The sequence below is a fragment of the Rhinolophus ferrumequinum genome, chromosome 23 (assembly GCF_004115265.2).
Source record: "Rhinolophus ferrumequinum isolate MPI-CBG mRhiFer1 chromosome 23, mRhiFer1_v1.p, whole genome shotgun sequence".
Taxonomy (NCBI): Eukaryota; Metazoa; Chordata; class Mammalia; order Chiroptera; family Rhinolophidae; genus Rhinolophus; species Rhinolophus ferrumequinum.
In genome coordinates, this window is record NC_046306.1 from 40,759,845 (window position 1) to 40,785,310 (window position 25,466).

The following is a 25,466-nucleotide window of genomic DNA, read 5'->3' on the forward strand; positions in this document are numbered from 1 at the left end:
TTCAGGTGTACAAGTCTGTAATACATCATCTATATATCACAATGTGTGTTCACCACCCAGTCAGTTCTCCTTCCATCACCATATATTTGATCCCTTTTACCCTCATCTACCACCTCCTTCCCTTCTTACTCTCTGGTAACCACTAAACTACTGTCTGTGTCTATGAGTTTTTGTTTCTTCATTGTTTGTCTTCTTCCTTTGTTGTTTTCAGTTTTATATACCACATATGAATGAAATCATATGGTTCTCGACTTTTTCTGTCTGACTTATTTCACTTAGCATGATAAACTCTAGATCTATCCATGTTGTCGCAAATGGCACTATTTCATCTTTTCTTATGGCAGAACAGTATTCCATTGTGTATATATACCACATCTTCTTTATCCAATCATCTATCGAAGGACACTTTGGTTGTTTCCATGTCTTGGCCACCATAGATAAAGCTGCAATGAACATTGGCTATGCTTCTTTCAATCCATTTTATTTTTGATGCATTTCAAAGCTGCAAAAATCAGTACGTTTCACCCCTAAACATTGCATCATGTATATCACTGGCTGGGGTTCAAAATTTGTTTATCATACTTCAGGTAAACTTAATAAACAATGAAACGCACAAATGTCAAGTGGACCATTTGATGAGTTTTGACAAATGTACACAACTATGTAACCCAAATACAATATCAAGGTATACGATATTATCCTCCTCCCAGAAAGCAAATATAAATCATCCCTGGAGAAAAATAAAATCATAATAAAACCAAAATTATTTGTATGGACAGTCTGGTTAATATGATGTGCAGCATATTAATAAAAAAATCAGAAACATGAGAAAAAAATCAATATTAACAAAGCCACAATAAAAAAAGACAATATTTAAACATATAGGATATCTAGATAAAGTATAAGAGATGTTAATTGAATAGAAAAATAAAATAACCAAAATTAAAAACTCAGTGTATATGGGTTGAAACAGAATAGACACAGCTGAAGAAAAAAACTGAATAAAACATCAGGAAAAACATGCAGATGAAGCTTGGAGAGACAAAAGGATGGCTAATGCAGAAGAGAAGGTAAAAGAATACAATGAAAAGGTTACCCTATATATGGCAGGTGATATAGAAGGAAAGATTAGTAAAAAGGGGCAAAACTAATATTTGAAGAAAAATTGGCTGAGAATTTTGTCAAAATTGATAAGAGATATTAATCCACAGATTTAAGAATCATAAAGTAACACAAGCAGGATAAATAAAAAGTATGTTACAATAAAACTGCTGAAAACTAAAGATAATCAGAAAATCCTCTTAAAAGCATCCAGAAAATAAAGGGCACACTTCTTCTGAAGGAACAACCACATGAGCTAGCATGACATCTCAAAGAAACAATGCAAGCCACAAACATGGAGTAAAATATTAAATGTGTAGAAAGAAAACAGCGGCCAATGTAGCACTTGACATCCAGAAAGAATATATTTCTAAAATTAAAGCAGAATAGAAGCATTTTCACATAAGAAGAAAATAAGAAAATTTTTACTAAGGGAAATACTAAAAGTTATTTAATCTTTAGGCAGACGGAAAATAATTATAGGTCAGAGATTTGGAAAAGGGATAAAAATACAATAAAAGGGTAATTATTGGGATAAACATAAGTGAATAGAAAAAATATGTATGAATATATAAGAATAAAATGATAAAACTGGGTAATTATAGTAGTTCTGAAAGTGATGATATATGTATGTATTTATAGATAAATAATACATATTATATATACATTCATAATATGGAATTCAAATACATAACAATAGCATATAAACTGAGAAGGAGTAAAATGGAAATAAAGTACATACTAAGAGGGCAAAAGTTGAAATTAATGCCAGATTTTAAGTTACACAAAGTTGTTAATCATTCAAATATTACAAATGAACATAAAAATACTAATCTGAAGGAGAAAAATGGGATGCTAGAAACAACCAGTCTGGAAGAATTCAAGACAACTAGAAAAGTAGAAGGTAAGGTAGTAAACTTTAAACACAACTATAGAAGTTGTTATGTTAAATGTAAGTGGAATAATGCTCCAATCAAAAGACAAATTATAAGGTTAGATTTAAAAAACTATATACCATTTATAAGAGGACACCAAAATATATGAATATGGGGAGGTTGAGATTAAAAAGTTAGAAAAAGATATGCCATGCAAACACTAACCAAAAGAAAATCAATAAAGCTATAGTAAAAATAGGCAAGATCAACTTTGAGGGGGGGTGAAAAATATAACTAGCGATAAAGAGATAAAATTCTTAATGATAAAAGATTTAAAGAAACGTATATTTCCAAATCTCTACTGCAACTAATAATTATGCCTCAAATATACACACACATACACACACACACACACGCACGTGCATCAAATACTGATAGGCTGATGGAAAAAAATAGACAAATCCAGTCACAGTGGGATATTCTCAGTAACTGACAGAACAGCGAACAAAAAATAGTAAGAATAGAGAAGAGTTGAACACATACTTCATGCCTCCTTACTATATATATCCTCCATGTCTCGACCTCTCATATTTTTCATCTCTGTCTCTGAGGTTCATTCAGGATAATTTCTTCAGATATGTCACCCAGTTTATTCTCTTCAGCTGTTATCTAATCTATTAAACTTACTCAATTGAGGTATGCCTTTAATATTTCAACTGTTACTTTTTTTTTTTATTTCTAGAAGTTCTATTTTCTTACTATTCAAACTGGTTTAGTCATCTGTTACAGTTTCTTATTTCTACAAACATGTTCAAGCTTGTCTTTTATTTCTTTAAACATGTTGACGGTATTCATACGGAAGTCTCATTGTATAACTAAAGTCCTCTTGAGGCTTTCCTGCTTCTTTTGATTTGTATGTCTAGAAAAGTTTTGACTTACAAATTCCTAAGTAGAAGAAAGAGTGACCCCAAATTACTATACCCAGCTAAACTGATATTCACAGGTAAAGACAAAAGGAAAACCTTCCCCATCATAAAAGGATGCAGAGTATAAAGCTTCCAAGACACTTTCTCAAAAACACCCACTCGGTGACAATACAAGGCCAAACAAGAAGTGAATCAAAACAAGTTATTTTAGGAATGTAAATACCAGGAAGAATGAATCTAAAAACAGAACCAAGGCTAAACAACTTTGCACAGTAGGATTCCAAAACCTAATGCAAATAATGGTAAATTTGTAATATAAATTTACAATACAGTAAAATCAGTAGATGGGGGAAAGAGACTGCAGAAAATACGAGGCTGCTAATTTTATATATTTCAATACAAGAAATAAACAAGTGCTATCTGAAATTACAACACGTAGCTGAAAAGTGACTCCAACACCTTACTGTAATAAATGTGTTTTTTTTTATTATAGCCAAGTCTTTTAGCAATTAATATTTCTTGTGGTAAAAGAATGTTTATTTGAATTTCAGCAATTCCTTTAGTTTTGTTTTCTTCTGTTAAATTCAAGTACAATGAAATTCAGAACTCTTCAATAAGACGCATTAAAGAGTCATTAAGAATTAAAGATTCTATTACCGTAAAGTTATTCTGTCAGTTCCCACCATTACACCTAGCATTTCTATATACCTACCCTTCTCTCTGCCTTGTTTTCAGTCAACCTCTGTCTAGTTTCACCGTTTCCTGCCTCTGTTCATGGCTGTCTGCCTGCCTGTCCATCTATACTTGACTAGCAAATCCTGTGTCTACCTGACTGTCTAAAACTACCCACCTATCCATCTACACCTTATTTCCATCTCTGCCATCTGGCCTTTCTGCAACCATCTGTCTATTCTTCTATGCCTGCCTGCCAGTTTATATCTATCAGCTCATCTGTAAGCCCTCCTGTCTCTGCCAGACTGCTTTCTGATGGTTTCTATCCTGTCGTACTCATCTCCTCTCTGCTAAGTCTCTTATCTGCCTATCTAGCTAGCCAGGCCAAGAGCTACACATGTATAGAAAGAAATACCTAGAGTGATGCTCTTCCAGCATTAACATGGTTATTTAGATGGTAGTGCTTTGAGTGATTTGCTTTTACTTTCTCCTTCATAATTATATATGTGTGAGTGTGTGTGTATACAGTGTTTATATGAATGTTATTTAATGAACATTCATTTCTTTTCATTAAAAAAGCTGTTCTTTAAAACAAAACCAACAACAAACAAGACAACCTAATGAACAAACACCCTTTAGAGCAGTGCTTTGAACTTTTGAGATCATAACCTAAGACATTTTACAGAAGGGCTACATGTACTTGTTATATACAGTATATACATAAATAAATCAGAAGTTTCACAAAAAAATACTAATCCTTACAACATGCATTGTGAAATATTTTGGTCTGTTTTATTTTACTATAATTCATAAATTTTTTTTAAAAAATGCTGTTTTTCGACCCATGAATTTAATTTAATGACCTATGAATGTTCACAACAGGTAGTCTGAAAAACACCAGTTAGAAAACAAGTTTCCAGTGGTACAACCCAAGACCCGAATCGCCCTACCTGAAGCACTTTACCACTGTCATCCTGCCTGCTAAGAGTAGCAATACACTGAGGCTGCCCTGAACCTTGCCAAACCTTACCCCCCTTCAGTTACCATCTAGTTCCATCACCTTTAACTCACCGAACCATCTAGTCCGAGGTGACTTGCACTGTTAGTCCCTGCCCCTAGCAGCCCGTCATCAGCATTTAGTCCCCAGGTCACACACATTGGCATCTGATCTTCTGTCTCACACTGTTCTCTGGTACATACACACACGTCTTATCTCCAATGTGTATTTTTTGAATGTACATTTTAAACTTTAATAGCCTTTAGGCTTAAATAGTTTCTGAATAATTTAAAATTGAAAAAGAAATTATTATGAAAGAAGACATTTTGCCTTCCATGAAAGAAAAACTCGTCGTTGACCAAGAGAGGGCAATAGAACACAGTGTTAAAACACATGCCCCTTTCCCCAAATGTGTCTATTTCAGTAATGCATAATACTCATATTTTAAATTTCATATATATGTTTTCAAATTAGATTTGATTAAGATTATGACATGTAAATAAAATGTTTTTGAGCTTCTTGGCACAAAGATGTCTCATAACTTCAGTCATAGTCTGCAGTTACCTCAATGACCCAAGCTACTTCAAATCTGAATTTACATTGGATTTAGGATTTAGACTGAATTTAGAATTTAGAGCACACTACTGCCAGGGGTGGAATGCCAAAAATGCACGCAGATAGAATTATGTGTATGCTAAGTGAACAATTACACAATGAACGTAAAACCACATCAATTTAGCAAGTATCTCTTGTACAAAATGGCATCTACTCTTATTTTTAAGCATTTGCATCCAAGGGTTTAAAACACTATCATAAAACTGGGTCTAATATGTGGTGATGGAAAGAGAACTGACTCTCGGTGGTGAATACACAATGTGAGATATAGATAATGTATTAGAATTGTACACCTGAAATCTATGTAACTTTACTAACAATTGTCAGCCCAATAAACTTCAATTTAAAAAAAAACAAAGAAAGAAAAAACAACAACAACACTATTATAGATCAGGGTCAGAAAACTTTGACAATCCAAATCCTGCCACTTGATTTTTATAAATAAAGTTTTATGGGAAAACAGCCATGTTTGTTACATACTGCCTGTGCTGCTTTCACACTACAAATGCAGAGTTGAGTAGCTGCAACAGAGACCATGTGATCAGCAAAGCCTAAAATGTTTACTATTTGGACCTTTGCTGTATGAAGTATACTGACCTCTGTCTGCTCCTGATCATATGCCCTCTAGGATCTTGACGATTTCAATTCAAATTAAAAGTACAACAGAGCTTCACTATGGCAACATTAATGGAGGGAACAGGGAAGATTTTTAAATCATAGACTATTACGATAAAAGAATGTTTTGGCAGCATGATGTGTACAGTATAGATTAGAAAGGAATGATATAGAAGGTGTGGGGCTCCAAGGAGTATGTTGTTAACCATGGTCAAAGGGAAAGGAGAGAAAGGTAGTAAGACAGCCTCCTGCATGACTTGGCCAGTGATGGCTCATAGGAGAAGACAAGGAGCCCAGGAGGGCTAAAATTAATATGCACACAAGAATGAAGTTCCCTTTAAAGGGGCAGTCAAGTCAGAAGGAGAGGTTGACATTAGGGAAGAAAATGAGCTAAGTTCTGGCTTTGTGATCATGAAGATACCACAAGAAGGTCAGATGGGATCCCAAGTGGGCACTTTAAGAGGCAAGTCTGGAATTAAAACACAAAGTCTGGACAAAGGGCTTGCTTAATTGGAACTCATACGAGGTCTGCCAATTAAGTTCATGAACTCATCCTAGAAAAAGTGCTACATACCTCACTGCTGAATATCACTACGGTCACCTTCCACGTACTCCCGTTGGGAAGCTATGCACTGATGCCAGCATCTAGTCCACCCTCAAAGCAATTTTGGAACTCTTTTGCTGGAATGGCCATCAGAGCTGTCCTCGTATTACCCTTGATGTCCTGAATGTCATCAAAATGTCTTCCCTTCAATATTTCCTTCATCTTCAGGTAAAGAAAGAAGTCACTGGGGGCCAGATCAGGTGAGTAGGGAGGGTGTTCCAATACAGTTCTTTGTTTACAGCTAAAAACTCCCTCACAGACAGTGCCATGTGAGCTGGTGCATTGTCGTGATGCAAAAGCCATGAATTGTTGGTGAAAAGTTCAGGTTGTCTAACTTTTTCACGCAGCCTTTTCAACACTTCCAAATAGTAAACTTGGTTAACTGTTTTTCCAGTTGGTAAAAATTCACAATGAATAATCCCTCTGATATCAAAAAAGGTTAGCAACATGTTTGCAACAAGGTCACAAACTTAATTGTCACACCTTGTACACCACAATGGTTGCTGGCACTGTATAAGCTATTGAAGGCCCCAAGAAGGAAACTGTGGAGGTACAGAAGAAAAGGCTCAAGCCCAGAATATTGGTCAACTCTTGTAATTTGGGGTAAAACAAAAAGAGGGGCCAAGAAATGAGACAGAAAAGACACAGTCAGGGGGCAAGAAGAACCAAGGCACTGATGGGACACAGAATCAGAAAAAAGGTTTTATAACGGAAATTTTAATTACAGATTAAACAAACATTTCCATAAATAAACATTTTTTATTCATTATAACACAAAATACAGTAAAACCTCTAGATTGATGTGAACTATGCCTCTTCCTAAAAAGTTCTTCATGGCGCATATGCAATTGCTCATATGTGTACAGGATCTCCCTCTTCTCCTCACCAAAATTGGTCTCTACCATTCCAGAACCTCACCTTTCATCCTGGTGCATGGACTGAATAACTATTTGCCAACCGTACATACATACCTATGAAAGAGCCATCCTCTCTGTCTTCCAGGGCACCAATACCAAGACACACATGGCCAATGGCTCCACCCCACACTACAGAGCTCCTGTCTTCTCAACTACAGCGAGGGTTCCGTTTCCTCTGTCAGATGGCTATAACTTAGAGTTTCTCCACAGCAGCACTAGTGACATTTTTGGCAGGACTGTTCTTTGTGGGGTGGGGGTAGGATAGCTGTTCTGTGCTTGTGGGATATTTAGTAACATTCCTGGCTGCTACCCATTAGATGCCAGTAGCATCCTTCTCTTCCCCAGTTGTGACAACCAAAAATGTCTGCAGACATTGCCCAATGTTCCCTGAGCGGGAGGACGGGGGACGGGAATCATACCCAGTTGTTGCTCTCGGATGCTGATCATTGTCCCAGCCTCTGACCTCTTCTGTCTGCTTCCCCTGCTTGCACCCTGTTTTCTGTTTGCACTTTTGCTCTTCCCAAGCAAGGCCTTTTCACCTACCACAGTTTCCACCATAGGTCTGTTATGTCAATATCTTAACCTCAGCTCCTTCCTTTCTTTTCATTCCCCTCCTCATCCTTTTTTTCTCTTACACCATAAATACTTCTAGCATACGCATACGCCATAGGCCTCTGCAGGGCAGGTACAACTGTTTGCAGAAAGCTCCAGCTCCTTAGAGAGCTTCTTAAGGCTCTGGAAATGATACCAGCCTTGGGCTCTTCTTTGCTATGTTCATTTGTGGATGCATATGCAGGAATGGCTTTCTTTCCACCTACCTTTGGGTTTAAAGTTTGTCATGGAAACATGAGGCACTTGGGGGTGATTTTGCTCAAATATAAAATTTTCCCTCCACATATAGGAATTTTCCAAAAACATAATTTAAAAAATCATGATACACCACATGACAAATTAAAAGTGGAATTACAGGCCTCATTATTTAGTCCTGTAATTTAGCCCAACTCATCAATAGTTATTTCTTAGTCAGTAAAAGAACAAGAACAAAAATCTCTTCAATTTCACGAACTTGTAACACACACTTACACACACTAACCTGACGAAATACTTCATTCACAAAATTCACATAACCTCGCGTTGACAGGAGGATCCGCTGCACCATTTCATAGACAGTGCGGTGCTCTTCCTCAATGCTACAAAGGCTCGAGTTGCTGAGTCTCCGATCAGACAAGGTGCTGCTGTTAGAATGGTTTTTGTCCGGCTCTGCGGGCCCGCCACCCTCCAGCTCCGGCGCCCTCTCTTGCAATGCACCACCACCAACAGTCTGGAAGAAAGTTATTACTACTTATGAGTGATCCTCTTTGACACTCAAGGACAACCAGCAAAACTGAAGACTTGCTTTATTTTAAAGACCTCTAGTCATCATTAACTTGAAGGCAAGTTTGAAGCACAAGAGGGCTTCAGAACCCATACTTACCAACTCCCCAATTCAACTAACCTCTTCCCAACTCAGTTATTTTAACAGAAAAACCACTAAGTTATTACAGGGAGGCTGTCAAATTTTACCAACCTAAAAAGTTTATTTATATTTGTAAAAATCACAGAATAAATTGACATGTGCATAAATTTATATTATCATCAACTTTGGTCTCTATACTTCAGCACCTACTCTACAGTTAAGAGATGTGATATCAGTGGATATTTTGAAGGTACAATGTTGGAAAGCATCGTTTGATTCATAAGACTAAATGACATCTAGATGAAGGAGTGCCAAGATTTTTAAAGGGTATCAGAACCTTGATCTGAGTTTTACATTCAGATTCTCAGATCAAACTTAACTGAAATATTCATAAAACTTTAAATATTTAGAAGACTTTAAGAGCACATAGAAATAAAATAATTCATGCAATGAGTCACAAAGTTTAACACTGGTTTCTGCTCTCATTTCCTCAGAGAATTAAAGGTTTCCTCCAAACATATGTATAATTTCACTTCATCTTTGTAAATTCCACTATTATTCTTTTAAGTGCCAAAATATATAACCCCAAATACCACTAAAATTCTACCCACTGTGAATACTTTTTACAAGAAGTGATAAGATATGAGTAGTAAAAATAATTTTACTAACTACCAAGGACAGTTTGAAAGTAAAGCTGATATCGAAATCGTAATCTCTGGGAAAAATTAATAGAAGATTATACTTAAAATAATTTTTCTCTTCATGCCTTAGCTATTAAGCCTATGTGGCTTATCAAAGGCACTGTCACACTGTGAGATGAGCCACCCTATAGAAATTATTTCACCTTTCTGATGGATCAACTATCTTCCATAGAAAAATTAAGTTTCGCTCATTTTTACTGATATATGCAACTCAAGACCTGTGACTTTTTGATCAAAAACTCCCATTTTCCCCACAGACCAAAAAAGGAAAGAAAAAACATACATACGCACATATGTAGCAAATTAAAATGGTCCCAAATTCTTTGACATTCCTTCCATAGAGAAGTGAAGTCTATGTCCCCTCCCTTTGGTCCATGTGGACTATGTGACTCTGTTAATCAGCAGAATACAGTGCAAGAGACCTGTGCCAGTTTCAGGCCCAGGCCCAAGAGGCTGACAGTCACCACTTCCCATCTCTCAAAACATTTACTCTTGGAACCCTGAGCAGACAGGAAAGAAGTCCAACTACCCAAACAGACACTATATGGAAAGAGAGGCCCAGCTGAGCCCAGCCTTCTAACTGCACCCACCAAATTAACAGGCATATGAATGAAGTTACCTGGGATGTTCCAGACCAACCAGCCACCAACAGAAGAACACCATCCATTGACCTCAGTTAACACCACATGAAGCATAAGAACTGCCCAAACAAATCCTATCCAAATCCCTGACCCAAAAAGTGAAATATGTAGTATGATAAAATGGCTGTTATTTTAAGCCACCAAGTTTTGAGGTCATTAGGGAACTAATTAGGTAACACAGCAAGTAGATATCTAAAATAATGTAAAGAATTATATTTAAAGGCACCCAGTCATTTAAAAAATAAGCTCTGTTATCCAAATAGAACATAATGGTGACACAGATGGATTTCCCATCATGCCATAAATAGAAAATCACAGTTGCCCTTGAACAACATAGGGGATAGGGGTGCTGACCCACTATGAAGTTGAAAATCTGCATATAACTTAAGTTGACCCTCTGCAGGTACAGATTCCCAACCACCGATGGAAAATAAGTACTTCTCCTGATAAAACAATCCTTTTCTTAGCTTCCTCTACTCCATACTCCCTCCACAATAGGCTGCTTTCCAAAAGTGTGTGTGTGTTTTGACAGACATTTATAATTATAGTAAGTAATGAGAGTGAAAGCAAACTGATAATCCAAGTCTTCTCATTTCTTGTCTCTTTTATGAAGACTAACAGTCAGAGCATGAATAAAAATTAACCACAGAAAGAGGTACATTTTCTGCCCAGAACAATGAAGCTGGAATTCTCAACTATTATTTAGTATTAGTTGACTCAGAGGTAAAAGCAAAAATGATTATCTGTTTAGTATGTTGTGAAGCCTTAGTCAGTGGAACAGACGTATGAGACATACAGATCTGCTTGGACCACGCCTGCATTGCCAGGGCTCAGGAATTACATGATACAGGCTACCACTTAATCCGTCCTCTCAACCCTCCCTACCACCCTGCTTTCCTCTCAAAAGACAGCTCATACTGAGACTTGTTCACCCTCAGGGTCAGGCTCAATGAGGACACCCATAAAGCAGGTGTGAAACAAGAGATGCAACTGCCGTTTTGTTGGTGACGCCTGATGCCCCTCAATTCCCCTGTTGTGATTTGCCTGCATGGTTGGAGGCAGCCTACGTTTGCTTTGGGAGAGCTTAAGAACACAGACAGTACTATAGTGGTAGTCAACAATGAGTTTGTACAATATACTAACTCTTGTAGGGTTGTCAATTTGTGCGATTCACTTTTTCTAGATTTTCATCCCGTGAAATACAACAATTTCAGGAAACCCAAAGTCCATGAATCATTACTGAAGGGCTGATCCAGAATTAGTAAAAGTGGTTCTTTTAATAATATAACTAAAGAGTTATCATACAAATAAATGTGACTTCAGACTTTTGTTTTCATTCCCTAATGGATTTCTTTGGGTTTTAATGTTTAATTAATGTGCATATAGAACTGGTAAAAAAAAAAACAACAGTCACTGCTGAAATTTTAAAATCACCACTCTGCTTTCTCTAATGCATGTTTAAGTACTTCTATCTCTTACAAAATGAATTACTAAGGAATAAATAATTCTTCACTGATAACATTTTCAGCTGAAATGATGAACAAAGACTGTTCAGATGTGAAAGGGGGGGTTGTTGTTGTTGCCAACATACTATCGGATATACTTCTATTCTCCTGTGAACGATGCCATTGAACAAGAAAATTTGTTAAACCATATTCTCCAAGTGGTAAGTAAGCTAAGTTTAGATGATGCACTAATTCCTTTCCTTCCTGTTGAAAAATATTGCCAAAGGTATTAGTTCTAGATCAAGAGGAAGTAAATTCACTTTGGAAAAAACATACACATAAAATTCATACGTGACCTTTAACATAGTAAGGTAATAGTAATAGTGGCCAAAGTGTGAACTCTACTTGGAAGCAGAACTTAAAATATTGTTTTAGAGGACTTTTATAAGAGCAGTACATTCTTTGACAAGAGATTGTGGATCACCTGACTTAGACAGTAATATTCATTTAACATGGGTAAAATTATATTAAATTTGAAATTCCAAACAAAAACTTTCAGGAGACAAATGCAATTACATGCATTTTTATTCCTGCAACTCCATTTCCAAAATTTAATATTCAATTTCTTAAACTGCTGCCTTTTCTAATGTACAACGTAAATGAAGAGTGGAATACAGTAGACACATGTGAGATGAGGTGGGAACCACAGCTGTAAGGCAGAGAAGGGAATCCAGTAGACAACTGGTCAGCTGAATAATGACACCCCAAAGATGTCCATGCCCTAATCCCCGGAACCTTTGAATGTTACTTATGTGGAAAAAGGGATTTAGCATATGTGGTTAAATAAAGGATGATGCAATGAGATCATCCTGGATTATCTAGGTGATTCAAGTGTACGAGGTGTGATCAAAAATTACAGTGAATGTTTAAATTTAAAAAAAATTATTACAAGTAAAAGACACATTGCCATTAATCCCCCTCAAAAATACTCCCTCTCACTTCCAACACGCTTATCCCACAGTCCGTGCCACTTTCTGAAGCATTTCTGGAAGTCCTCTTTTGCTAGTGTCTTTAGTTGTGCTGTCATGGTTGGTTCAATGTCCTTGAATCGATTCAAAACGTTTTCTTTTCATGGCCATTTTGACTTTGGGGAACAGCCAAAGTCACATGGTGCCAGGTGAATAAGGTGGATGAGGACACACCATAATGTTTTCATTTAATAGAAATTGCCATATACCAGACGCGATGTGTGACACGGAGCACTGTCATGATCGAGGATGAAGTAAAAGGCACTCACAAAATAGGATTTCCAGAACTGCTTCAAAAAGTGGCAAGAACAATGGGATAAGTAGGTTCAAAGCGAGAGGAAGTATTTGAGGGGGATTAATGGCAATGTATCTTTTACTGTAATAAATTTTATTTAAATATTCACCATATTTTTCGATCACACCTAGTAATCACAAGGATCCATAAGACGGCAGGAATATGAGACACAGAGAAGGCAATGTGAAGACGGAAACAGAGGGAGAAAAAGTGATGTAATGAGGGGGTCACAAGCCAAGAAACGCAGGCAGCCTCTAGAAGCTGGACAAGGCAAGAAAATGGATTCTGCTCTAGAGCCTCCAAAAGGAACACAGACTGGCCAACAGCTTGATTTTACCCCACTGAGACTGATCTTGGACTTCTGACTTCTAGAACAGCAAGATAATAGATTTGTGTTGTTTCAAGCTACTAAGGTTGTGGTAATTTGCTACAGTGACAATAGAAAACTAATATAACTACTTATTATGAGGTGTATTAACAGTCTCTACAGTGGCAGTAACCATTTCTAGGTGCAGCCATCTACAGGGTATGGTAGCATTGGGCATAGATGGTTGTCTGTCCAGCATCCATTCCTCCTCCCTGACAGAACCCCAGTGCTCTGCCTGCCTCCTCCCATGAAACCCACTGACTCACAGGAAGGTGACCCTATCCACAGTACCAGGAGTGTTCTGTATCATGGACACCATCATCCCCTCCCTCCTGGGCCACACCCCCAGCTTTAAGCCAATCAATGCCTTGTCATGGTTCTAGGAGTGGGCAAGTAACCTAAGTTGTTCCACTCAGACAAAAGGGAAGGGCTTTGCATTTCTGGGTTGTCTCTGAATATGAATAGGTTGTGCAGTGCCCCATCTTGCATTCATCTGGGAAGCTGACAATAAACCTGCCAGAGGGAAAAGGGCAGAAGAGAAAATACTACAGAAAATCAAGAGAAAGAATGAGTGAACCTTATTGTCAGCCAGCCTCGCTATAAGTTTCTTTACTTATAAGATTAAAATATTTCTTTTTACATTTAACTCAGTTCGAGTTCTGGTGTCTTTTTTGTTTTAGGATGATAGAACCATCCTAATTGATTGAGTTGCTCAGATCCTTACGACACTAAAAAAGCTAGATAATAAAAGTAGATCACTCAAAAGTGTGAAGAGGCAACAAGGGAAAAAATCAGAACTTGGAAGCAGCGGTTAATTTGCTATTCTTGCTACTTATCATCATCCAGATGAGGAACTTACTTTCAATAAATAAAGGTAATAGTTTTTCTGAAATTTTGAAGCCAGATAGGAAAAAGTTACATCCTTTAAACAGACTGTTTTGAAATGATCAAAAACCCACACAGATGCAATGTAAAATTTATCAGTGTGATTTTTCTTATATGTAATTTCATATAAATTTTTGTCTACCTGATGACTAAGTTTTTGTCTACCTGATTGTCTCTAGTCATGGCTCAGAATGAACTGTATTTCCCTGACTGCTGGTGAGATCCGGGGCTATTTTTATTTTCTTTTCTGCGAACTTCCATTTCATCACCTTTGTCCATTTTTCAATTGGACTTCTTTGTCTAATAAATTTGTTGGCACTCTTTATATAGTGGATATGAGCTCTATTAAAACCCTGATGTTTCTAATGCTTTTCACAGTCTATTGCTTGGGTGTGGCTTTATGCTATCTTTTGACACTTAAATCACACAAGGTCTTTCTCACTTTGTTTTTATAGTTAGCCCTTAAATCAATTTAGACCTTAAATCAATCTGACACTTGCTTATGTGATATGAAGTGTATGATATGAACCAAGGTTCTGTGAAAGGGAGACAGACAGAAAGAGATAGACGGCTATGTTCTTTCAGCTTCAGGGTTGTAGGTTAGATTAGATATTCAATGCTAGTCTCGGTCTTATTCCGTACAGTTTTTCTTCTTAATCTCCGAAAGTCAAATGTCTGTTTAGGTTTGTGTCTTTTTAGCTAATTCTTCCTGGGACTCAAAAGCCTTTCAGTTTAAGGCATGACTTCTTTTCAGCTCTGGTAAACTTTTCTTTTTATTAGTTCGATTATTACTTCTCATTCTTCTCTCCTGTCCTCACAATATTTACACGGTAGGTCTGGATCTGTCCTCAGGTCTTATTTATCAATTTCTAATTTCCACCTCTTTGAAATTTCGCTGAGTGTTGTGGGATTTTTTTCAGAAAACCAATTTTGTTCTCAGCAGTGATCATTAGCATTTTCAGTTTACCTACTAAGGTTTTATATTAAAATATTTAAGGTTTTTTAAAACTTTCTTTCAGCAAGTCTTTTGTTGTTCTTATTGTAACTGCATCTCCCTCAGACTTCTTTGAAAATAAGCTCCTCCAGTTCTGTGGTCAGTTCTTGTCAATGGGGCCACATGCTCTGGACTTCAGTTTGGTGCTCCTCCATCCATCAAGGTGCTCATTACAGGTGTGTGCACTTTCCCAACTCACACCTAAGTCACACTGCTGGGAACTCCAGAACATCTGCAAACCTGCATTAAGTGGATCACACTTCCTGTCCCTGTTCTTGAGAAAACAGGAAAAGCACACAAAACCATGACCCTTCTGTGGAGTGGCTGCTCTCTGATTTCCACGAGTGGTCCTGCTCTACCCAGCATGAAGTCCCTAAGTAAGTCAGCCAGCTGAGAAAGCCCCCATTTGCATCTGACCAAGGCCAGCAAGAAACAGAAAGCCCCATACAAGAAAAGGTCTTCATGTAAGGCCTCGGGAAAAGGCAGCCTTCTCTTCTAGAGACCCCCTCATGGCTCAACACTACCCCCAAAATCCCAAGCTGCTGACGTACCCCTTCCCCTGAGTTCCCAGTGAGCACTTGGCAGTCTCACAGGTCTTCTTCACTACACTCCCCCCACCCCCGACTCCCCCCCACCCCACCCCGCCGCACAATTCCTCACGGCCTTCCAAGTGCTGGGGATTGGAGAAAGCAAGACAGGCCCTGTCTTATGTTCAGAGGTCACTGGTACCAGAGGAAAGGAGGAAAAACGACAGGAAGCCAGGAGTGTGTGCACAACAGCCACCATCTCAGAATGCCTCCCTCGCCCCCAAGACTGCCTCGTCGTGCCTCGTCGTGGCAATGCCAATGGAGCACAGCAACTACTTCTAACTCACAGCTTCTTCTGAAACCTCAGCATTACAGGCAGAGCGAGCCAGTAAAATCAAGTGCTTATAACCAACAAACTGTAAGAACCAATAACCCTATTGACCAAATATTTTGATATGTGTTACTGAGTGCTATTACATAAGTATGAAGAAATAAAAAGATGATAATGACATACCTGCATGATTTTAGGCAATACATCAACTCCGTTTTTAGTGTTTTGTGGGGTAGTTAGATACTTTTTTTCCAAAAAGAAAGTTAAAATCCACTTAATAAAAACAACACGAGCTGCTATGTACGGAATTTTTGTACTGTAAATATTTTCATTGTCTCGAGTTGTAGTAATGTACACTGGCTTTGGTCTTAAATGGGGGATATCTGGAAGAAAAAAAGAACACATGATTAGGTTAGTGAGTCCCGTCATTAGGTAACCCCTACAAATGTTTCTGTTTCCAAGTTAAACAGACACACTGTATTTGGTTGTCTGAATAGCAACTACGATTAAAGAACCAGAATTAAAAATACCATCTTTTGGTAGGTTCATTTCTGATTCTGCCTTGCAATCTGAACAAGACAGGGTGATAGTGGCTGTTACTGTTTATTTACAGCTATGGTATACAGCTGTGATATACAGCTGTGGAAAAACTATGCTAATAACTCTTTTTAACAAATTTCAGCAATTACATGAGATTATAACAGTTAAAATCTTTTCACCTATGTTGTAACTAAAACCATGTGTAGACATTTTTTTTATCATTTAAGGTATTTTAACCTCTAACGCTATACTAATCAAATCAACTTTAATTTTCTATCCTTTTCCTTCTAGATGAATCCAAAGAAACAGAATCAGTATAATCAACTTTATAGATGAATGAATTCAGAGTCTTGTTGCATCTCTGAGGTATCAGACACCATCATTTCCAAAGAATGCACAGGACATCCATTCTTTAAATTCCATAATCAATAGGGAAATTATATGGTATTGGATTTCAGATACTACTTGCTATAAGTCCAACTTTCTTACAAATTTTTGTACACCTGGTGTACATGCATGCATGAGGCAGACAAATTCTTAGCAAATAACTTTTAATCTCGAAATATTAACAATACACTGTTTCCTACAATGAATACTACTACAAAGACTACTTATAAAATCAGAAACAAAATTGAAAATAATGCCCACCTATATAGCCAACAAAATATATATCCCAGTACCCTTAAAGTCAGAACTTTTTCTACAGCTTTCAAAATTCGAAAGCTTAAGTTGTTTTCCCCTGGCCCGTGTGTGTGTGTGTGTGTGTGTGTGTGTGTGTGTGTGTACACAAATTAACACCCACAGGCAACTGAATCCACACTTCCAAGATGGATTAATGTCGGTTGTGATCGTTTCCCCTCCAAAATTGTTCTTATTCATTTTAACTAATTTCACCTGCTTTAAAATAACAGGCATAAGAAGATTTGTCCCACTCCCACCATTCTAAAGGATGCTTCTGGCCTGTGAGCCCTCATTTCTTATAGAAGGAAAGCTTTAGGAGCTAAATCAGAAATCCCCTTACATTTCCTTCCCCTCTGGGGCCTACTGTCCGTAGGCTGCCCAACCGCCCAACCATCTGCCCCTCCATAAGCAGCTGTAAACGGCCCCGACTGGACATAATGTAGGCAGCTGTGTGGCCTGGGCTGGTGTGCCTAGGCTCTGAGCAAGGTCTGCCGTCACCACCTCCCACCACGAGTAAGAGAAGACTCCAGGAAATACAAGCTTTTTTTTTACATTAAAAGATTTTAAATTACACCAAAAAAAATCAATTCATTTCAAATTATTTCTGAGTATAAAAATCACAGTTCCCCTTATTGGTATGAGCTGAGGTACGTCTTAGTTTGTACAGTTAAAATCATTTATTAGGAAACTTTCAACCTCTTACAAAAAAGTCACCATTAACTGTAAGAATAAAATAACTATTTTACTTAAAAACAATCAAAGGTTACATTAAAAGGCATTGTGCAGCTTCCCTGTGGATGTCATTGATACACAGTTCAATCAGTACTTACCAAGTACAGGTTTGTAGATGTTTGTTAACTTAGTAAATGATGGAAATAAATGAGGAAGATAATACTTTCGAAACAACGTAAAAAGAAATTTAAATCCAGTATCTTGATTGTCCTTATTTTTCCACTCCAAGCTTGCAGCCTTTGGATAATATGTGGAAAAGAACATACATATATTTACATTTCAAATTAATGTATACTGAAGTGAAATACTGTTGTATTATTAAAATTCTTCTCCTAACTTAAAAACTTGACAAATAATATTGATAATCATGTAATGAAATCATATCTTAAAACTCAAAAGATGACAAGAATGAATACTTCAAAACAAAACATTAACTACGTTAAAAACAGCATTTTTATTGAGTATTAAAAAAAAAAATCACCCAACGATAACATTTCTCTTTAAACTCGTTCTACTACATCACATCCATATTTTTTTCCACATGTTTTTTGTAATGATTTAATAACATTCCTGTGCCCTTAAAACATCTAGTCAGATATAATCAGGTGCTTTTTTAAAAACTTTAAAAAGGCCATTTACAATAAACAGAAATTAAGGAAACAATCCCTTGCAAAGGGATTTTATCTTACGTTACCAACATGCAAAATCAGTATCAAAAGGCAAAGCTACAGAATCTTGGAAAATGCTTTCTCCTTATTAAAAGAAATCCACAGACTAGGATAAACCAGGCCTGCCAGTCCAGCTATACCTGTCAATTCTTAATACTTGTTAGGCCACAGAGCACTGTGGTCTAGCCAAGCTTCCTAATTCCTTCATGATGCAACAGACTTAGAAAATGATAATATTTGTGCAGCTCCTGAGGTAAAGGGATAAGGGGCTTTGGCTGCCCAAGGGCAGAGGGGCTCAGCATCTGTAACCTGCCAGAAGTTCTCTGGGATGAGCCAAGGGAGAAACTGCTCTGAGGACTCACCCCAGTAGACAGAAGGAAGGAGAGAGGGATAAACATACACATACAATTCTGTACACAATTTAAGGGCTCCCAGTCTGCGTAAAAACCTACCTCCATATCAATGGTATCCTTCCTCTAATGGGATCCTGGGGATTTCATGACTTATCTGAGGTCACACAGCTCATTAGTGACCCAAGTCTCCCAACCATTCAACTTCAAGCTACTTTATGCTGACCTGGGACACACAGAATGCCCTGCCACTTCTGATCAGGTAAGAGTTTGAGACACATGTAGAATGGGCCAGCAGAGCCAAAAGATGGAGCTCCCAGAAGATGACAGAATACCCGAGTTGGGCTATCGGGATTCTGGAGTGCTGTGTTTCTGTTGTCGGCAAAAGGAAACAGGGGAGAGGAGAGCAGACGAGATCGCCCAGCAGGACAGAGTAGTCAGAAAGGGCAGCCAAGAACTCAATCTTGAGGAATGGCAGAGAGAAACACAATTCCCCAAAGAAAACTGGAAAGAAGTAAAAGAAAGGGAGGAAAAAGCCAGAAGAAAATATCATGGGAGGAATCTCATGACGAAGGGGCAAACACTTAAATCACCCAAAAGACTGAATGCGGCACAAACTGAAGAGTGTCCTTCCTCTGGACTTGATCATGAGATCTTGCACCTCTATCTTCACAGGGACAGAGGGTAATAGAGGGTGTCAAGGAACATTAGGTGAGGAAGTAGACAAACTTATTACACCAACAAACATGACTGTGATGGAAAGGACAGAGGCTGGACTGTACGAGTACCTATGAGGAGCTCATGGATAAGAGAAGTGTTTGCTGAGAGAAAAGGACGCAGTAGCTTTTTTCAAACAATATCAATGCTCGAAATATAGACCAAGACATGTCACCTACTGAAATCATAAACTAATGATTTTAGTTCTATATTCACTTGGTAAATATAAGAGAAAGGAATATATGACATAAAGCAGGCCTGTGCTGATGGCATGATGAGATAATTACACATGCTTTCGTTTGAATCTACCTGCCTGTTCTGCCCATTCCTGATCCACCCATTCAGTTTCTAGGCCTGCCTCTTCCTCCATCCTGTTTAGCTAGCATAGACATCAGGGTTAGGGAAGGAGTAAAGAGGCAAAAGTAGTTTAATATCCTGTGAGAAAATAGAAAACATACCGGGGGTGCCAAAAAAATGTATACAAGTGGACACTTTGGTCAACGTTGCTAAAGCAGTAGTTTGCCGTAATCAGAAGTGTCTGGACGCTGATGGTAACCACTTCGAGCACCTCTTGTAATTGCAGAAGTCAAACGTGACTCGTATTCATCTTTTGTTATGGTATGTATTGAGTATTACAATTTTAATAGATTTTTCCTTTCTTAAAATGTGCATACATTTTTGGTACCCTCTGCATATTGGCTTCTGTCCCCAGTTCCTGGAACAGAGCTCCTGAAACGCTTATAAATTCCTAAGTGATAAGAGCACTAAGAGCATCTTTTGTTCTACTGAGATGAACTTGTGGTGGGCTGCTGGACGGCTCATGGATGGGCGCTGGTCACCAGAAAGACCAAGACATGGTAAGAAGCTTAGAATTTTCAGCCCTCGGCCCACCTCATTTCTCCAGAGAGGGGAGAGGGGCTGGAAATGGAATTAATAATTGACCATGCCTATGGGAGGAAGCCTCCATAAAATTCCAATAGCAAGGGTCTCAGGGAGTTTCCGGGTGGGTGACCACATCCGTGTACTGGGAGGGGCATGGACCCCCAACTGCATAGGGACAGAAACTCCTGCACTCTGGACTCTCCCAGACCTCAACCTATGTACCTCTTCATCTGGCTGTTCATCTGTATCCTTTATTATATTTTTTAATAAACTGGTAAACGTAAATAAATTGTTCCCCGAGTTCTTTGAGCCACTCTAGCAAATTAATTGAATATGAGGAGGGGACTGTGGGAACCTCTGATTTGTAGCCAAACTGGACAGAAGTTGGGGGTAATCAGGAGACCTACTAATTGCAGTTGGCATCTGAATGGGATGGGAACAGTCTTATGGGACTGAGAGGTTAATATGTGGGATCTGATGCTTTCTCCAGGTAGATATTTTCAGAATTGAGATAAATTGTAGGATACCCAGTTCTTGTGGAAAAGAATTGCTTTATAGAGGGGAAAAAAACCCACACATTTGGTGGCCAGAAGTGTCGTAAGTGAAGTGTTCTGTGTGAATGCAGTAATAATATGAAAGTAAAGGAGACACACAGACGGAGAACTGAATTTTTCCCTTTATAAACACACACACAGTCTGTATGCCTGATCTTTGCTGAAGTGACCTGGGACATATTCTATATTTAGTGAAATATCACATAAAATCACCTTAAAGAAAAAGCAGTAACGGAAAATATGGACAAAAAGGAAGAAAAGAGACAATATTTTCTCTTTCCTACTGCGAATAAGACTATCACTGAATCATCTACAACTTGCTCTTACCTGAATAACCATATATTTCAACAGTATTTGAAGAAAATAGCATGTTTGGTCCTCAGGGATCTTTTCCCCCGATATGGCGGGCAGGAGTGGAGTGATTTCTTCTGGATATATCTTTGCTGCAGAGTGGAAAATAATGAGAGCTCTTTCATCCAAGTTAAATTTTAAACAGGGTTTTTAAAAATGGCCTCTATTAAAATACATCTCTCCATCCATTACACTGCTCACACAGACCAAGCCCGTAGTCTGTGTGATGCAGACGTCCACAAAGTCACCTCTCCTTTCAAATTCTGCTCTGGTCAGCCTGTCAAATACCTGTCAAATACCTGTCATTTGGCAATGAAATGATATGCAGTTATAAATCAATGGGCTTAACAGGCAAGTTCTTTGAAAACTCACAGGATACAAGTGGCTGCCATTAATAGTCCTATGAGGCACTATTACTCTTCCATAAATGCTACATGAAAATATACAGCTGGCAAAAAAACAGCCTGGCTGAGATGAATGTCCACTTATGAAACAACAGCGAAGGAGAACAATAGAGCAGTTTTGGATAGTGTATTTAAATCTTATCAACAGCCACAAAAACACCCCAGAGATACCATGTTTGTCTACTTCCTGCTATTGCCAACATCTGTCTTCCATTCCTGTTTCCACCACTTCAATAAATTTCTCCTGACATCATTTCATATAAAATAGGTTTCAAGTCTTTCAATTCTAATATCTGTAAGACTCTATTGTGAATATGAAAAAGGAATAATTCCTCTTCAGAACCCTTTTATGAAATCAAGATTTCTACCCAGGAAAATGGCCAGCCAAGGAATTCCTCAGTGTAACTTCGAGAGTCATTTTAACCTGTAAGATCTGCTCCCATCACTCACCGTCAGCGGCACTAGGGCCGGGACTGATGAGCACCTCCAGTGTACAGGGCCCTCTGGAGGACATGATCGCTGGGAAACCAGGCACAAGACTAGCAAAAATCAGCACCTGCTCTTCAGCACAGTTTGTCTGAAGTGCTTGAAGCCACAGAAGAAACAGCCTGATTCCTTCACATCGTAACTAAAAACAAAATTAAAGGCAACAAAATTAAAAACATGTATTTGTAGAAATTCATTACAATGTAGCATTAGTTCAGAGAAAGAAAAACTAGAAGTAAAAGGTTTATAGTTAAAGTGCTACACCAAGTTCTTCACTTAGTGACAGGTGAGGATGCTGCAATACAGCACCAGGGTTAAGAGTTTGGGTTCTGGAGCCAGAGTGCCTGGGTTCAAATGCAGGCTCTGCCACTTTCTAGCTTAGCTGTGACCTGTGGAGAACAACCTAACTTCTCTATGTCTTGTTCTCCCCATCCATAAAATAGGGATGATGACAAAATTTATCACAAAGTACTGGTATAGGATTAAGTGAGTTAGAATAGTGCCCGGCTCACAGTAAGCACTATATAAATATTTCCCATTAACCATATTTGATGCCATAAAGCCTGGTGCCCATATCATCAACACTCAATTACCGTGTTTCCCCCAAAATAAGACCAGGTCTTATACCATATTTCCCAGAAAATAAGACCGGGTCTTACATTAATTTTTGCTCCAAAAGACGCATTAGGACATATTTTCAGGGGATGTCTTATTTTTTCATGTACAACAATCTACATTTATTCAAATACAGTCATGTCGTCTTCTTCTGTAACCTCATCATAATGTAATAAATGTGTCCATCTGGCTGACGGTCTTAACTGGGGCTTATTTTCAGAGTAGGTCTTATTTTTGGGGAAACACAGTATCCATGAAAACAATGCAAAGATCATCTTCCTCCAAATTTACACTGTGCTTTTGACAGAATTTATGTCACGTTACTAAAATATGCACATTTATAATGTTCTTAAAAATCGGAACACTTGGAGGAAAGAGAAGGAAAGAAGGAAGAAAGGAAGAGAGGGAGGAAGGAAGGGCTTGGCTGAATCCCCACAGAAGTCAAATACACTAAGACTGGTGACCGTGATAATCCCACTAACAGTGGATTTTACAGCATACTTTCTCAGACATGCCCATGGACTCACCACTGCTCTGCACAAACCTCCATGCCCACTCACAACTGTTCTTTCCACAAGCAGGTAAAATAAGTGGTGACACTGCTGAATGAATGATGCTATTCAGCATCAGACAAAAATGACATGGCTTGATGTATATCTAACCAAATTATATTAAATTTAACAAGAGGAAAGTTTCTTCAAAATTCTATCACAAGTCTTCAACTTTTTATGTTAACTGTATTGGAGATGACTAAATATAAATAAGGCCAATAATAAATATGAGATAAACTGATAGGTTTCAACTGTAAGACTGAGTATTAATTAAAATAGGAGGGACAAAATATAGAATCTATTGTGAAGCTGGGAATAGTTTGCCTCCTTTTTTCAACATGTAAGAGATACCAAGTTCAAGTGGCTACGATTATATAAACTGGTATAAACCAAAAATGTATTAACTTATTAAAGGCACACATATAACTTAATGAACTACAGGTGAATTGCCTTCCATAAAACACACATCTGAGGCTGGTTTCTTTTGCCACTTATGTTTTAGTGCCATCTTATCACAGCATCAAATTGTAATTATAAAAGGCATATTCACTTTAAAATAAGCTAGTTTCGACTTAAATTACAAGACCAATCTGCTGCAAATAAATATTCAAGAGTAAGCCTCTGCTGCTCTTTTCCTCCACAATTTTTGCTCAAAAACAGCAAAAATAATTCTTAGACAACTATAATTTTAACAAGATTGCTGGGGGGAACAGAATCAGGCACATTAACTCTGAAGCTTAGAGAGGAACAAGTTCAACCCATTCCTTTTTCCGATAATAAAACTAGAACAGTTAGTGACTTGCCAATGGTTTCCCCAACTGTACACAGCAGAATCAAAATTAGAATTCGAAACTCCAAATCCCAAGCCAGTTTCTCTTAATAATATTTAACATGTCTATTACAATAAGTTATGATGTAAGAAAACTCTAAAAATATTTGTAATATAATTTCTCAATTAAAAATAAAAACTTAGTCAAGTGGTTTTTAAAGATTATTTTTAAATGGTCTAATTTTGTCATTTTATGGCATTAATAAACTTAAGAGTAATAAAAAAATGCCATTACACATTTATCTTAAATAAATACCTTAATAGAATTTCCAGTGTGTAGAAGCTTCTTTAAAGTTGAACCTGAAAGTTTAAAATAATCAGAAATAGAGTATATGAATTCAAGTTCTATTTTTAAAACATCAGTTTTAGAAAGAAAAAAATGTTATGACAAAAGATATAGTTTTTTAAAAAATAAAATGAAGAAGGCTGACCTTCAGAAGCAAAGCAATGTCATAGGAGATGTTTTGAAGATAAAAGCACTTTGAGTATGAACCTCTTCAAAATTCTTTTAAATGATTGATGGTAAAAGTTGCCCACAGTGGAATATGTTCAAAATATCTCTTGCCACATATAAAATGAATGATTTTCTAAATCTCTAAAGGTAAAAATAATATAAAACTACTGCTCACAAGACATTTTTACAAGAACATTTCACAAATATTCAGGACGGCATCTTTCTCTCCTTGCAATGACAGCCACGTTTATGGGTTCGGTCCAGCAGAGTTCTTTGGTCACTCTGGACCAAAGAACCAAGGTTTACTCAGAACTACACCAGTCAACTGCAAACAGTTTGGAACTGCAGCCCATTGTGATGAGAAGTGTCTCTCTTTGAAAATGGCAACATATTACCTATTATTCTATAAAAATGTTCATGCCCTTAGATGGAAATGGCTTGGCAACCCCAACTAAAGATCATACATAGCCTCTAAACATGACTTAACCTCAAAAAAGGAAGTAATCTTTTAAAATAAAAATATATTGGAAGTCTTAGGCAAGAGAATATTTTCTTAAAATCAAATTTTTAAAAAATTATTAAAAATTGGATATCAAATCACATTTACTCCACCAATGTATTTCAAAGAACTGTTCTACCAAGAAATAAAGCCAGTGCCTC

At 37.6% G+C, this 25,466-nt stretch overlaps 1 protein-coding gene across 4 annotated transcripts in view; it reads right to left on the reverse strand.

Annotated features, from left to right (window-relative positions):
• Window positions 1-25,466, reverse strand: part of RALGAPA2 (Ral GTPase activating protein catalytic subunit alpha 2) — a 316,937-nt gene that overhangs the window by 225,828 nt on the left and 65,643 nt on the right. For all 4 annotated transcript variants that reach the window (XM_033094559.1, XM_033094558.1, XM_033094556.1 and 1 more), the window contains exons 5-10: window positions 24,609-24,652; window positions 22,322-22,499; window positions 21,444-21,559; window positions 18,044-18,182; window positions 16,176-16,375; window positions 8,416-8,643 (exon numbers count right to left, since the gene is read on the reverse strand). In XM_033094559.1, coding sequence (XP_032950450.1) covers window positions 8,416-8,643; window positions 16,176-16,375; window positions 18,044-18,182; window positions 21,444-21,559; window positions 22,322-22,499; window positions 24,609-24,652 — 905 coding nt within the window. The remainder of the gene's footprint in view (window positions 1-8,415; window positions 8,644-16,175; window positions 16,376-18,043; window positions 18,183-21,443; window positions 21,560-22,321; window positions 22,500-24,608; window positions 24,653-25,466) is intronic.